Source organism: Macaca fascicularis, chromosome 8 (assembly GCF_037993035.2).
Source record: "Macaca fascicularis isolate 582-1 chromosome 8, T2T-MFA8v1.1".
Classification (NCBI taxonomy): domain Eukaryota; kingdom Metazoa; phylum Chordata; class Mammalia; order Primates; family Cercopithecidae; genus Macaca; species Macaca fascicularis.
The window spans coordinates 29,018,049-29,034,920 of NC_088382.1; the positions used below are offsets into that span (position 1 = coordinate 29,018,049).

The 16,872-nt window shown below is 41.2% G+C and overlaps 1 protein-coding gene across 1 annotated transcript in view; it reads right to left on the reverse strand.

Annotated features, from left to right (window-relative positions):
• Positions 1 to 8,919: 8,919 nt before the first annotated feature.
• EBF2 (EBF transcription factor 2) overlaps positions 8,920 to 16,872 on the reverse strand; it is a 204,326-nt gene continuing 196,373 nt past the window's right edge. Inside the window, exon 16 of the mRNA XM_005562876.5 lies at positions 8,920 to 11,822. Within this exon, the coding sequence (XP_005562933.1) occupies positions 11,791 to 11,822 (32 nt within the window). The 3' untranslated portion in view covers positions 8,920 to 11,790. The remainder of the gene's footprint in view (positions 11,823 to 16,872) is intronic.

Sequence of the window (16,872 nt, forward strand, 5' to 3'; positions counted from 1 at the left end):
AATTTTGGTGCTACTTCTGATTTCTCTTTGACTGCTCCTTCCTGTGCCCAAGGTCTCTCAAAATTCCTTAACTGAACTTTCCATGGTACTCAGTTCCATGCCAGAATGGACTGCTATACTAAGAAACCTTTCTTCTATTCTCTATTGGAAGATCAAATCTATGCCATGCCCTCTCTTCATTTGATCTCTTCTTCCACTCTCTGACATTCATACTTAAAACAGTAAGAATAAAAACAAAGAATTAAGAAAGAGTATGGAAGCTATCGATGCAAATTAGCACAGGCTTACAAATTTGGGGGTCCTTGGGCCATGATTCAACATAGAAGAAAAATTTAGCCTGACATATAAGCATTTTCTTAGGCATCTGGACAACCTCTTCCCTCATCAGCATGCCAACCCTGCCAAGTCTAAAGAAGGGGTCAGTTTTGTAAAATCCTTATTATGCAGGAAGAGATTTCTATTCAGTTTCCCTGCAAAGGTAGAGGTAAGTTTCCCAGAAGAGCTGGTTAATTTCTTTGCTCACCTCCTTCACACTCAGTGAATTCAAGGAAGTGATAGATTCTTGGGCCTCCGCCCACACGTACAGGTGTAAGGACAATGGATAGAAGAACCAGTTGCTTTAAGTTCTTAAGAAAACGAAGACACCACAGCATCACTTCATAGGTGATTTTTGCGCCTTATGCCATAGAAATCTGTATGTCCTGGATTTTTCCAGGACAACTCCAATTTCAGATATATTTATACTTGTCAAGTCATAATTTCTTACTATTGGCTAACAAAATATGATCACCTTGGTTACAGGTGAGCCTGTGTTATGTGAGGTTATTGTCCTAACTAATTTTTCTTGGATGGCGTCAAACATGACTGAGTTCTACCAAACTGTATACTAAATGAGTCATATTATTGAGATGATATGGTGCAGTTACCAGGTGGTTCTGCTAATAATTAGAAACACATTTCTATATTTCATAGGATCAAGGAAAGGAAAACATCACCAGGAAAATGTTACATGTGGGGACAATTATTCAATAGGCCCTTGGCTGGGATTTGTGGATATGAACATAATTCAGAGGTAAAAGTAAAATACTGGAATAATACATGGAGGTTTCTTCTATTGGTGCAGAAGACAGAACACAGGAATCAACATGCAGCCAAGTCTTGAGTATTCAAGGAATGATGACCCAATTTGTCGATTACTAAGACTTTTCCTCCCTTTTCTCATTCTCATAGTTCAGTGATCCTCAAATCTGAGTAATATATTTCCAAATTAAGAATTTAGGATTAAGAAAAAAAATTTTTAAACTTTAAAAGGCTGTGGTGTTTCTTAAATTATTTGTAAATTATTTGGAATTGTATTAAAATTTGCACAAAGCTAAAATTTAAGATTCCATTCAAATGCTTTTATATATGTTTGTTTTAATAAAAATAATTCACAAAGTAAAAACCATGAAAACCACAAAATCAATAAGTTCAATATTAACAACATTAATTTACAGTGATGGATGATGTTTTGCTGAAACAACAGGGGAAAGTGTAATCTTCCCATGTGATCAGGAGCAGTGGAGAACCAAATACTGGAAATCGGTGTTGGAGATCTACAACTTCCAGCTCCTCCACTAGGACATAATGCTTTTTTCCTAGGGGTCTGTCAGCCCCAGCTTGGGGAACATTGCTTTTGCCATTTATGTAGAATTGATTTTCTTCTCCTAAGATCTGCCAGGGAAAGGAGACAATGTGAAAACAAAATCCACCAGATACCCTTGTTGTTGCTAAAGGGAATTTAGGGCTATTTGTAGGTTTCAATTAGATACAATTTTGACCTCCTTTCTGGTTTCTCATTACCATGGCTATTAGAGCAGGGGTCCCCAATCCCTAGGCCATGGGCTGGTACCAATCCATGGCCTGTTAGGAACAGGGCCACACAGCTGGAGGTGAGCGGCAGGTGAGCGAGTAAAGCTTCATCTGTATCTACAGCCACTCCCATCTCTTGCATTACTGCCTGAGCTCCGTATCCTGTCAGGTCAGCGACAGTATTAGATTCTCATAGGAGCACAAACCCTATTGGAACTGCATATGTGAGGGATCTCTGTTGGGTGTTCCTTATGAGAATCTAATGCCTGATGATCTGTGTCTGTCTCCATCACCCCCAGATGGGACCATCTAGTTGCAGGGAAACAAGCTCAGGGCTTCCACTGATTCTATATTATGGTGAGTTTTATAATTATTTCATCACATATTATTAATACAATGTAATAATAGAAATAAAGTGCACAATAAGTGTAATGCACTTCAATCATCCAAAACCATCCCCCTCTTCTGGTCCGTGGAAAAATTGCCTTCCACAAAACTGGTCCCTGGTGCCATAAAAGTTAAGGATCACTGTGTTAGAGCATTATCCATCTATTGCCTCTTCAAGATTGTCTGCCTACTGCATTGGACTGGCTATAGCACAGCAGGCAGACACATGCCTTTTCCAGAGACTCCCACATTGATTTTTGAATGACAGGAACACATCCATTAGGCCTGCCTTACATTGTAAGTGGATCCACTTGAAGGAGCAGCCAACCCATGTATTGTGATGTAAATGGTGCTGTTCTGCACTCAGCACTTTCATCTTCTAAGTGTTTCACAAACACTGGCTAATTAATAATCCTCTTTTCTGTGCTGCTAGGGAGGAGTTGTAAGGAAAGAGCGATGGGTGGCTTTCCAGATAAACACATGTTAATTTTTTATCCCAGGCTAAGGGGAAAGAAACAAACATATAGAGCTGAACACTTACTGTGTCTGCCACTATGACATTCATTATTGTATTTAAACATCACAACAATCTTGGCAGGCAAAGACTCTTGGCATAAAGGTCTTCTTATCACCATTTTTACAGATGGTGAAATTGCAGCTTGTAAAGTAATTATAGTGAGGGATGGAGATAGGATTTGAACTCATGTCTGTTGGTTTCCAATGCTCACACTCATTCTGCTACTCCACAGTGCAAAGAGTGGAAGTTTAGCATTTCCACTGTATTAGTCATTATCATTATTATCAACAAGTATTATTATTTATATTTAATGACCATAATATTTCAAATTTATGTAACCCTAATCTTTGGGACACTTAGAGTGCTATGCAACTATTCTGCTCTTGCTCAGTTCAGAAGTGGTGATATTTGGATTTTGTATTAAAAGTCATTTTGGTCTCATTCTTGTTTTAAGAGCAATTTTTCATGGGTTCAAACTCTTGGACTTGTGAAAATCTGGGATTGAAAACAATGTTTGCTTTGTTCTCAAAAGTCATAGCCATGACACACCAGATGTTCTAGTCTCTGATAAAAAATTCTTGTTAACTTTTAATAGAAGAAAATGGACTGGTGGTTAGGACACATCTTTACTCTTTTTTTTCTATTGCTTACAAAGACCTGGGACTGTGGTTTCTCCTGGCTGTACCACTCACTTCCAAGCACTCTGAGTGCTTGGGAGCTATTTCCTGGGTATGGGGCCCATTGTTCTAACCTAATTTTTACTGTTGGATCAAAGAATATCTGTGGCCAAATAATGGTCCTATTGCTAGTCACTCTTTTGTCCACAAATGAACTACAGTGAAACCGTATCTTGACTGCTTTCCTTTTTAGTACCCATTAGATAAGCAAGCGGGGCTGTTGAGAGGAAGATGTTAACTGACCCCCAAGGCAGGACCAGGTGTTGACATCCTGCTCTTTCAAAGATGATGAACCAGAGAATGCTGTGTCACTGCTTGTTCCCTTCCCTTGCTGGTACCGGCAAGTGGGAAAGCTGGGATTCAAATCCAAGTCTGTGTTTCCAAAAGCCCATGTTGAAGATGCTCTTGTTGCTGGATTTACTGAATCTCTGTCACATGTAAGTATTTTACATATTCAATAAATTGTTAATTTTTTTTATGGAGTGCCTGCTTTTGTCAAGTATTATACTATGCTAGGTGCTAGGAATATAGTAGTGAAGGAAATAGCCAGATAAATGAATTCAACCTTCATTGAGCTTACATTCTCTAAAATACATATTTTTAAAAATTTAATCCTAATAACTATTTTATGTATGAATGTAGTTATATGTATACACACATATGCATGTATCTACGTATACATATATGCCTGTGTAGTTGTCCTTGTCCTTGTTTTGTACTTGAGAAGAATGCGGTGATTTATTCACGATTGCATAGTTAAGGATTCTAGAACTTGAATTTGAATCCAGATCTCTGATTCATAAAATGAATTGAAAATAAGGTTTTGCTGTAAAAGGTGGGCTCAGTTTTAGGGAAATAAATAAAAAACCACCTCCTTCAATACTCCCAATGGTGTGACAGTTTGTGTGCCCTTCAACAGATTTCCAAGAGTCAGGCAATGAATTCCTTTCTGTGTATTATTCAGCATAATAAACTTCAGCTGGATGATCACTTTTATTTGTTATTTAGGAAATTGCCTGTGTTGTATTATCTGTATTTGGCAGGATCCAATGGAGAAAGTGAAAAGTGTCACTGAGCTGGGCCACAGAGCTGGTTATCAAGGGTAGTCTGCGAGGTCAGAGGTAAGCTGATACGCGGTGGTAGAATGAAGTTCACGGTGCTTTGTAGTTCTCCCTTTTTCTTGAATTACCATGATGCTGACATCCAGGCTAAAGTGCCATTCTACGACCTTTCCACCACTTCCCTCTCAGAATCACTCAAAAGAAAATAGAGAGATGAGAAAGAGAGGCATGAATTTATTTTTTGATGAAACTGGGAAAACAGGTTACCCCAAATCACAATGTATGAGAAAGGGGTGGCAATGGCTGTGAAAATCAAACAGGAATGTGGAGAGACTGAGAAAGCCTGCTTCAGCTGCAATGTCAGACAAAGCTGAGGGGAAACAGTAGGACTATCTCGAAGGCCCAAACCAGCAGCCTCTTGTTTGTAGCCACTGGGATGAGCATGTAGTCTGACTGCAGACATATCTCTGGGCCTCATCTAGCAGAAAGATGAAGCTCAGTAGGCAGAACTGAATGAGGAAATCACCCAAACAAGCCATAGATGTAAGAAGTGGCCAGTTGGCAAGGAAGAGTGGTCCGGCAGGTGCGGTGGCTCACACCTATAATCTTAGCACTCTGGGAGGCCGAGGAGGATCACTTGAGGCCAGGAGTTCGAGACCAGCCTGGCCAACATGGCGAACCCTGACCCTATTAAAAAATACAAAAATTAACCAGATGTGGTGATGCATGCCTGTAATCTCAGCTACCTGGGAGACTGAGGCATGAGAATCACTTGAACCCAGGAGGGAGAGGTTGCAGTGGACCGTGATCATACCACTGCACTCCAGCCTTGGTGACAGAATAAGACTCCTTCTCAAAAAAAAAAAAAAAAAAAAGGTGCTCTCTCTCTCTCTCCCTCTCTCTCTCTCTTTCTCCCTCTCTCTCTCTCTTTCTCTCTCTCTCTCTCTCTCTCTCTCACACACACACACACGCATGTATACACATAAGAATTCTGAAATAAGAATTTTTGTTATCCTAATACATAGCCCTGACCCTCCCCTCCCAAATTTCTGGCAAATAGCTGGTCCAGGAAAAGTTCACTTCAATCAAAGATAAATACTATCAAAAAGGTATCATAATATGATATATATGCATACACTATGAAGGAGTGGGGAAGGAAAAAGGAAAGGAAAACAATGGATAGTTGATGGACACTCACCAGAAAGAAAAAGGTTCTCATGGAGCTGGTGGTAATTCTGATCAAGCTCATTGCCTTAATAATTTTAAAAAATAATATTTCTGTGAAACAGTAGCTCAATGCAGAGATGCAGTAGTTCCATGAAACTGGGCAACACAATGAAAACGATGAAATATAACCTGGAACAACTCGTGAAAATAGTGAAAGAAAAAATAAAAGCCACTGAGAAATTGGAATACAAAGGCAGACAAGAGTGAGAAAGGCAAGCAAACGGTGTGCATTTAGAGAGGATGTGACGGACAGAAACAATGGACACTAGAGAGCCTCACTTGTGTCTTCAGAAAGACCAGAAAGGAAGACCAGAAGGACCAGAATGAAGGAACAGAGAATATATTTTAACATCATAATTAAAGAAATGTTTCCAGTAATAAAAGACGACTTGAATCTACACATTGAAAGGGAACACTGGGAAAAAAAAACGACACAGGACAATCAACATCCAGCTGTATCCTGGTAAAGGGACTGGCTTCCCATAGAAAGCCTCTGGGGCTGGCAGACAAAAAGATCAAGTCACTTGTAAATAGAGAGACCTTGAGTTAGTCTCAATTTGCATCTGTTTTCTAGCCATAATTATGTATTGTGTTCTCCCTCACTCTCAAAAGTGTCATGACTTACACAAAAAAATTATAGGATTGCCTTGCTTAAATAAGGAAAATAAGAGGTGAAGAAAAGCATGGCTTTAGACATCGCCACAGCAACACAGCAAATAAACAAAAACTCCTGTGAATCCTCAAAGTATAAACCCCCCAATTTTAGATTTAATACTTAACCAAATAGCCATTCAAATAGAAATAATCTCTTTTTGGTGTGCATGAACCAAGGAGCATAATTCTCCTAAGTCCTTCTTGATTGAACTGCTAGAAAACAAACTTCAGCGAACCAAGAAGGAAGAGGAAGATGTGTGCCAGGTGTGCCCCAATTTAAAATCATTTCTTTCCACCTTTCCCAAGATATTCCCCCTCTGTACTCCCTACTTCAGTTAGTGATACCGCAAAATCTGATTGTCTAACTGGCAAACTGGGATTTATTCTAGTCACCCCATTCTCTTCATTCCAGCGTTTCATTAGTTGGTAACTCTTGTCAAACTGTAAAACGTTCTCTCTCAAATCTTTCCTCTGCTTTCCATCTCTATTGTCATGCCTTAGTTCAGGTATGAGTCATTTGTGTTTAGACTATCGCAATAGTATCTTAATTGCAGGAGCAATTTTAAATCATTTCACAACCGTTGCCACACAGGTGCTGAGCAATTAGAAAGGACACCAGTCATAAACCATGGCCCAGCACACTGGTGCTCATCAACTGTCTTTGGTCCTTGCCTAATTGGTCTCCTTGCCTCTAATATCTCCAATCTCCAATCCATCACCCATATTGTAGTTATTATGATTTATGTAAAGCCTAAAGTTGATCATGTCACTCCGTAAGTTTCTTTTAGTTCCGTTACCTGCAGTATAGATCAATGTATGAAGTCTAAAGTCTTTGGCATTGTGAACAAAGTCTTTTAGGACATAGTCCCCACCTAATTCTTAAAGTTTCAAATTTTAACACTCTCACATTCAGTGCCCAACAGCCACTCTGGACTTCTTGCCATTTGGTAAATGCACCAAAGACTCTTTGAGATTCAAGTGTGTGGTTAACATTGTCCTACCTGGAACAGGAATGGAATGTACATTTCCCTAAAAGATCCAGATTCTGGTTCTAGAATCACATCCGAGTAAGAGAATCCACATGGGGTAAGTTCCAGGGCTGAACAACCTCTGCAACAGGCGACCAGCCAGAGGTTGCTTCCTCCTCATTTCCTTCCCATTTTGAGTTTTCTCTGTTAAACATCTAGCCACATTACATTATAGACACACTTCATAATTCTTTTGATTAGTTGACTGACAAGAGAGTCCCTAAGGAGTGGATTCTGCCAATGATGCCATTTTCTGTTGTTTGTAACAAATCAGCGGCCTCTCCCACATGACAAGGCAGGGCTGCCTCTGGGAGTCCGAACTGAGTCCGCTCGTTCACTCATCCAACAAGCATGTGTTGAGAACCTCGGTCACATATGGAGTTGAGACTGATGCGGTCCCTGTCCTTATGAGCTTTCTGTCTAAAGTGGAGGGAGCAGCCAGCAGGAAACAAACAAATGAATGCAAAGTGCGACAAGGGCACAAACAGAGTTTAATTATGGAGAATAAGAAGGGGAATCTGCATCGCAGGTGGTCACTGGAGGCCTCCCTCGGTAGGTGATATTTAAACTGAGGCCTGAAGGATGAGAAGGCAACAGCCATGCAGAGATCGAAGGGAAGAACGTCCAACTAGGCAGAGAGCTAGTTTTCATTGAGAAAGTCAAAAACGCAGTGACTTTTTCAGTGTTTCGAAGCAGCATTTCATCCACTTCTGTGAGGAGGGCAATGCGTGTGGTTTGAAGATATCTGTACCCTCCTAGAGAGAAATGAACTAATCCAATTTTAAGTACACTTGTGAATACTCTGGTTGAAAAATCACACGTAGGATCCAGTTCTCCTAAGTTGCTTTGTGAATTTCCCTTCGCATGCCTTTGTGTTGTCCTTCCCATCTGGAGGGCTCGCTACTAACCTCCTCTACTGCAAAACTCCTGCTGGTCTTTGGAGCCCTGGTCCAGCCCTGCCTCCCACGAAGGAACCCTCTCTGACAGCTCCAACCCTCTGTCTGGGTGTCTTCTCCAAGCCTCTGCGCCCTATCTTCTTGAGTGAGCTATCGTCTATGTATTATTTTCTTCCATGAGTATACATCTCCCTCCTTTCCTATGATTTAAGAAGAGACGTCAAGTCTTTGTGTTCTAGCCTGTGATTCTTCACCAAGTGTCTGACAGCTCAAGTTTTAACATTTGTTCAACAAGCAATTTCAAATCAGAGGAGACTGCCCACCTGCCTCAGGAATTCTATATAGCCAAAATCCAACAGAGCAAACAGGATCCTTTCAGTTTTGAGGTTATTTTTATGAATGAATTTGAACAGATGGATATATCAATATACACAGAAAAATGAACAAAAGTCATATGCTCTCCTTTAAGGGAATAACTTAGTACACATTCCATTTAAACAAAATCTATAGTAAGAGTTCCTCAAATAGAACTCAGGGACCAGCAGTTATGAGAAAATTGCCAACATTAAGAACAAATTCCAAACTACTACTCCAAAAAAAGAAAAAGCAAAGGTCCACTCATTTTTACAGTACAAAAATTTTATTTTTTTGTTAGGATAATTTAAAGTTTAAAACTGAAGTAGACATATTCATTTTACAAACAAGATATTCTTTAAGTAAGACCATTAAAAACAGTAAACAAAAAAGCTGTCTTTACAAAAAGCTCTGTGCATAGCAACTTTATACTGTATATAACTGACAAAGCAAAACAATAAAATGAAACTATACAGTTTGAAAATGAAACCTTACTGTACAAAAGGTAGAGAAGTTAATGGTTTTTAAACCATGCATATTGAAATGTGCAAAGAAAAACTGAGAAGAATTACAATGCTATAACAAAAGAATGAGATAAATAATGAAGTAAATTGTCCCTTTAAATGAAAAAAATCTTACACAGCTCCTCTTACAAACATAGGATAGAGTTTCTAGTTACCAATAGAAATACTCGTATTCCAAGTGGCACAAAAATAACTTGGGACTGGAATGATTGAATAGCAATGACTAACAAGGACAGGGTAGCTTTGTTTTTAATTTATTAGTACACTAAAAATAATCCTTACACACATTTGTACAATTAAATAGCTCTGTTGCTGCCAGAGTTCTAGCTGAATGGTCAAGGATGTCTGGTATTTAGTTACACGCATCTTTCGGTGTAAAGCTACCAACAAATTCTACAATCATTTTGAAGACAGTACTGCACTCATCTTCATGCAAGAGGAAAATTCACAGGTTCTAAAAGCAATGCTACTTAAAAAAAAAAAATTTCCTTATGTTGGATTGGCTCAAATCCAGGGCTAAACATGCTTAATTTTGCTCTGCCTTCACTTTTGGAAGGTAACGTTCGTATTCCACACATTCTTCCCCTTCCATCAATCAGGTTTCTCACTGGGGGACTTTTTCTCTTATGTTTCCGTGTATTTTGGCGCATTAAGCCCTGACTATGAGGGACTGTCAGCAGTACTTATAAGCATGCCAGGTTTCTAAAACCTTGAATTCTCATGTGCATAGAAATAGTATAAGTCATATTGGGTAATTCCAGAATGGGTTAAAGGCAAATAAGACAGTTGGGGCTGGATAGGTGTGGGCCTGCCTCAATGGGTCAAAGAGAAGGTATGCAGAATTAATGAAGTAATCTAAAATTGGCTCAGATGCACTCATGATGTTTTTCCATGAGTGCTGCATTTATTTCTAACGCTGAAGTCCCAACTAAGATCCCCAAACTAAGTCTGTGTATAGACTACTGTGGTGCTCAGGAGTCAATAAGGAGAACCCCAGTGTGGAAACAAGTGACATCCTTATTGGCAATCCAAATATGCCTGGATGTGTCTCTAGGATCACATAGGCTTTCAAGAATCAACCACTGTTAGCAGCTAAGGCAAGGTTCTTCCTTTCTAAGAGCTATGAAGAGCCCATCAAAGGGCTGGGTAACTGTGCTGCATAGAACACCGACGTTCCTAATCTCTGGATGTCCCAAGAATCTGGTCTTGCCTTTCTTTGAACATCAGAAGAGGGAATTAGGGCTTTTAATATCCCTCTCGCACATCCCATGTCATTCTTGACTAGAAACAGTGTTGAGTGGGATAGCTGTTTTTCAAGAGACTTTCATGCCGTAAAAGAGGAAATTTAGAAAAGGACTTGGATGTTCTAAGACTGACTCTAAACAGTCCATCAAACACAGTTATCTTCTCCAAACCCTGTTTCTGAAGTTCTATGGGGCTGTGTACCTCTGTACTGAACCAGGCACCCAAAGAGGAGGGAGTGGTGGGGTTCTGGTGAGGAATTCCCAAAGGGTCCCTTGGTTAAGAAAGTCTGTGGTTTTGGCTCTGCTAGAAGGTGAGACGCTTCTTTCCTTGGGATGCTGAAAGCCTGAGACACACTGAAAGATAGGAATTCTCTGGATTGCTCAGGAGAGAATGTTGAAAACTAATAATATGAATTTTTTAAAAATATTCACAGAGTGTGGACTATTTAGAAATCAGACAGAACTGGGAATGAATTGATGGGTTGGAGTATTTGTGTGTGCATGTGCTAGAGTCTCTGTTTCTGCATTAGGTTGTTCTGTGGGATTCTACATGTTCTTGCCCTTGGGTCAATAAAATGATGGAAAAGGAGGGGGTGCAGGACAAGGGATAAGAGTCTAGTAAGTAACTGCAGTAATAATCACACACCTTTAAAACTTGTTACTACATGTTTGCATCATTTTCATTTTACATCAGGAAGAGAAATCCCTCTCTCTTCCAAAAAAAAGGTCTTAATTTCTACCTCTACTTACAATAAGTTACACGTTTATTTATTTAAATAATTGTAAAACATTTTAAAATTTTTCCCTTTTTTTGTTCATTTTTTTTTTTAGAGATTAAGCTATAAGCAAACACACATACAACATTTCGTCATTCGATTCAGGTTGCGTTTTAAGAAAGTCTTCCATGCTGGTACCCTGTTTCGTTCAATTTTTTTCTGCATAAACTAAATTGGTATCTGAAAGGCTTCATAGAAAATAGAAACTTTCAACTTTTTTTTTCCTACAAAGAAAAACAAATAGTATCCAAAATATTAAGCATTAATTGTTTGCCAATTTTTTCTTAAATATTTTACAAACATAGGAAGGTGGTTTTCATAATGTTCGTAACAAAGAATTGCATTTCTGCTCTTAGCACTGACTACGTCAATGACACCTTTTGTCCTTGTCCCCAAGAGGGTCAGTTTGTGTAGCCACCGTCAGAGCTATAGGAGGACGTGGGACCAAGTAAGATGCCGGCTCCTTGCAGACCCAAGGGTGTCCATCGTGTTCATGTGGGGGCACCACTACACCCCCGTAAGAGCTCATAGCGCTTTCTTCATTATTGGTCCATCAGAGTAAGTAGTTTTGTGCTATAAGAAAGCAGTTCTTCTTTACATCGGGGGTACAACAAGTCCGGTCATGGCTGCAAGGAAAGAGTGGCACAGGAATGAGACTTGGGGACTTTTTATGTTCAAGGCTATGACACAGAGTGAGGGGCAGGGGATGGGAATGATAGAGTCTGATGCCATTCAAGGACACAGTGCCCTCAGATGATATGAGGACCGTTCTCCTAGCAGACAGCCCATTAAAGGCACTGAAGCCTTATGGAATCACTGAAGTACAAGGAAACCTTGATGAAGTTTTGCCTGGTTTTGTTTTATATTAATGGGTTGTATAAATGAGACAACAGATGTAAACATGTAAACTAAACTGTAATATATGCATGATATATTTTTTTATTCGACTAAAATAACTTCCAGATTATATTCCTCCAAATCACTTAGGTGGAACAGGAAAGGAACTTCCAGGTGCTGAGCCTGTTGATTTACCAGGGCATCGTTGATTACAAATCAAGCTTTTTATCTACCCTTCACTTCTTTGGTGAGTGCATTTTTTTTTTTTTAAATTAGCTCATCTTCCTTTGGTGCTCACTGCTCATGTCTGATGCTCATTGCAAATGAATGCTGATTACTGGAATAGAAGACTTCATTTAGTTCCTTAATTCCCACTCTTCTTTTCTGAGGTGAAATCTTGTTCTGTCACCCAGGCTGGAGTGCAGCGGGGCCATCTCAGCTCACTGAAACCTCCCGGGTTCAAGTGATTCTCCTGCCTCAGCCTCCGCCTCCTGAGTAGCTGGGACTATAGGTGCAAGCCACCACGCCTGGCGAATTTTTGTATTTTTAGTAGAGAATGGGGTTTTGCCATGTTGGCCAGGTTGGTCTTGAACTCCTGGCCTCAGGTGATTCACCCACCTCAGCCTCCCAAAATGTTGGGATTACAGGCATGAGCCACCATGCTCAGCCCCCAGTTCCTACTCTTCATCACCCTATATAAATGGAGTAATCCAATTCTTTCTCCCTCCATTGGGCCAAGAGGATTCAGACAATGCCTCTCTGGGTGGAATCACTTCCCAGGGTTTCCCTAGATGTGGCAAATAAAGCAGCACCAGCACAATGTGGAAAAATCCCACAGCAAAATGTATTCCGCCAGCCTTGGCTTTCAGAGGATAAGCCCATGGGATTTTCACATTCTTGGAAAATGGCAGAGTAGTTTCCTTGCATCAGAACCTTTAAAATCATATCTAGAATTTGATCCTTTGCATTTTACTATCTACATTGCATCTAAGGAATTAGTCAATATAATAGAAGCATTTTGCTGAGTGTTGCTTACTAAGCTTCCAAGCAAATGGCTGAAATTCTCTCTGCTTTTCTCAATGCTTCCATCTCTTTCTCTGCCCCTTTTTTCCACATCAGCTAGTCCTCTCGGGCAAAATTGTCAGCCGTCTATTTCCCTGCCCATACAGCCTTTATTGAATGTTTGTGAGATCTGGATTAAGGTCTTACACAGCTAGCAAAGCCTTAATTATTTTTGCCTGTATTACTATATATTGAATCAATGTAACTTTTCAATAAAGGCGGTTCAATTCTGGACACTCCCTGATGACTTAGAGATATAGCAACCCTAGTAATTATCCCAGAGTGTAGGAGGGTTTTTTTTTTTTTTTTTTTTTTTTTCCTGGAGGGAGCTGGAAAAGGAATCAGACACATAGTGTGTAATATTATCTCGACAATCTATACTCATCAACTGGAAGCAGCTGATAAATGAGGTAGGTGGAACCATGCTGTATGTGGAGCTCTCTGGCATGGAATTCTGAGTCACATTCTGAACTTCAATTTGTCTATTATATTTAAAACTCCTGACTCGGCACGGTGGCTGATACCTGTAATCCCAGCTCTTTAGGAGGCTGAGGTGGGAGGATCACTTGAGCCCAGGAGTTCAAGACCAGTCTGAGCAACATGACGAAAACCCATCTCTGCAAAAAATACAAAACTTAGCCAGGCATGGTAGTACATGCCTATAGTCTCAGCTACTCAGGAAGCTGAGGTAAGAGAATCTCTTATTGAGCCCAGGAGGTCAAGCCTGCAGTGAGCCATGATGGCACCACTGTGCTACAACCTGTGTGACAGAGTGAGACCCTGTCTCAAAAAGAAAAATCCTCAGCCCCTTCCTTTTCTGCGTGCTCAGAGAGATACCAAAGGGGCTCATGGAACAGCAGAGGTGCTCAAAGAACAAGATGCTCTGAATGACAGAGAAGAACAGATTTGAGATATATCCCTTCCTCCTAGTCCGACATCCAGACTGGGTAGGCTTGATGTCTGCTAGGTGGGGACTCTGACTTTTTGCTTGTAGAAACCATAGCCAACAGACAGAAAGCAATTATCTCCCTTTGAACCAGGTGGAAAGTAGGTATGGGTATAGGGTAAAGATAAGAATTTCACTCTCATTGTCCCTGGAGACACAGTGGGCTGCCAGAGCACAAGCTCTGGAGTCCACATGTCTGGGTTCAAGTCATCAGACTCTTCCTGTGTGGCCTTGGGTAAACTGCTTAACTAAGAATGGTGATAATGGCATGACTTAGACATAATTCTCTTAAAGCACTCAGTTCGGCACCTTGCCTGTAGTGCTCAGGATAGTTAGCAAGCCTCAGAGAGTGAGGGCGGCACATGCCTTTGCAGGCAATGAAGTCTAGAGAAGGGCTCCTCCCCAGCCTGCGATCACCCAGGCACTCAGCCCACATTGTCACCCTCCCACTGTATCTCTAAAGAGATGGAGCTCCCTGCCCAGCAGGCCTCTGAGATCCCAGGATTTTTGTTGTTGTTGTTCAGTGACTGTGCATTAAATGTCAGCTTCATTTCCTCCCTCTCTCTACTCAAGGGAACTTCACAATGCTGGACACTGAGCTTCCACGTACCTGGTCTAAAATGAGGAAGAGCAGAAGGTAAGGTCTCTGAGGGCATCCTTTGTGAACACTCGCCTCCTCTCAGCCAGGCTGTAGGAAATATCTGTTACCTTGCCTAGTTCTTTACACAAATTAGTCCGCAACAACCTTTGGGGATAGCTGTCGATTTTCTATTTAACAGACTGGGAAACTGAGGCTCTGAGAGGATAAGGGCATGCACAGATTGACACAGCCTGGAAAGAGCTGAACTAGAACTCAACACACGACTGGTGAGATTGTGGCCGGCGCTCTTCCCGTGGCTAATCCTCTTTGAGGTTGTCCTCAGGATTCTGTTATTTCTCCATACCTCACTTGATATTTTCATAGTTTTTTTTGCAATTCCTTTTTAGGCTACTGCCCTAAATCGACAGGTGCTTCTATTTTTCTCCTCCCCAGCCTACTCCAAAATTTTAAAAAGACTACATATGGGCTACGGTGTATACTGCTAAGGTAACTGGTACACCGAAATTTCAAATCACCACTAAAGAATTTATCCATGTAATCAAAAACCATCTGTACCCCCAAAATTAATTTCTTTTTTTAAAAAAAACCTATAAAAACTTTTTAAAAAAAATCTTTTGGAGATGGGGTCTCACTATGTTGCACAGTCTGGGCTCAAGCAATCCTCCTGCCTCAGCCTCCCAAGTACCTGGGACTATAGGTGTGTGCCACCACACCTGGCCCCTTCTTCTTTTAAAGGTTCAAATCACCAGAGGAATGTGGAGGGAACTGAAGGATTCAAATGAGGTTTGGAACTTTGCAATGACTCTAGAAATGAAGCTAGAGCCTAGAGCCTGTGCCTACATGCAACTCACCAATTCACTGCTCCTATAAACCTATCAGGAACGTGCCGCTCAGCCCGAGCACCCTGAGGGGTGGTGACCAGAAGTTTGTGTGGCTGGGGACCCTGGAGAGGGTCTTCTGTTTCTGCTGCAGCTGCCCTCAGAGGGAACCTCACTAAGACCAAGCAAGGTTTCCTTCCAGCTCTTTGGGCTGACTCAAACCTGACTTCAGTAACACCACAGGAGACGTGGGCATGCAGCAAGAGGTGGGGTGGGAATGACAGGCCCTGGAGTCTGTAAGAAACTTGTCCTGGCCAACACCGTAGGCTGAGAGCCGGGTAAAACAGAAGATCTGAGACAACCAGCTCCACATTGAGAGAGGAGGTGGGGAAAGGGTGACAGGTGGAAGTCAAGTATCCTTTTTTCCTTTAAGTAAAACTGAACCTATGTGTTAAGTGGCCAGGAATGAGGAAAGGGCCGCATCCATCCTGTCTTCCTCCCGTCCAATGCTGAGGAAAGCCTGCACCCCAAAATGCAGTCTGTCTCAATCTGCATTTTGCCAGTAAGACTTGCTGGGCCTCTACTCGGGTTAAGGTCAATGAATAAAACCAGAGAACTTAAAAAGAAACATCAACACTGAAGAGGTCACGGGGAAGAGGAAGGAAAGTACAGTGAATATTCAGCTATCATCTTCATTTCCCTGTCTGGAGATGAAGGCATCATGGAGAAACTCTGGGCACATCCCCTAAGGATGGGATGGAAACCACTGGTCTTTGATGAAAGACGGGGCAGGTGGAGACACTTAGATACAGGCTCAGCCTATTTCTCTATGAATTAGACATCTGGGTGAAAATCCCTGCCAAAAAAATCCATGAAATTTCCAGATGTTTCCAGCTACCCACACATTGGGTGGCATATAGACCCAGCTGTTTCATCTAGTTAGAAGTAAAATAATTTTCAACAATGTTTCTGAGTGCTGGGTTTTCCATTCTAGTTTTGACAGTTTCTCGGTCGAGTCACTTGCCTTCCAGAAGACACCACCATTTCCAGTGTTTGGATGGCTCAGGAACCTAACGTACCTCCCAGAGCTCTGCTCAGCCACAAGAGAATGACCTCTCACAGGTGTCCCAAAAGAATTAAGAGCCCACACTCCACTCTATCATCAAACCACCAGGCAGATGCCATCCCAAGGACAATGCAGCCCATCCAAAGTTCCCCATAAAGCACTGCTGACCTCACAGCCTTTGATCCATGAGGGGTTAATGAAACCTCTTCCCTTTTTCGTTTTACCCAACCCTACTTGTTGTAAATATTTTCTTGCCAAGACACGAGAGGAGCAGCCTAAAAATAATGTGGGTTGCCGGTGAGCCCCAGTCCTCAGCAGTTTCCAATTTGTTCTTTTGCTGTCGGCT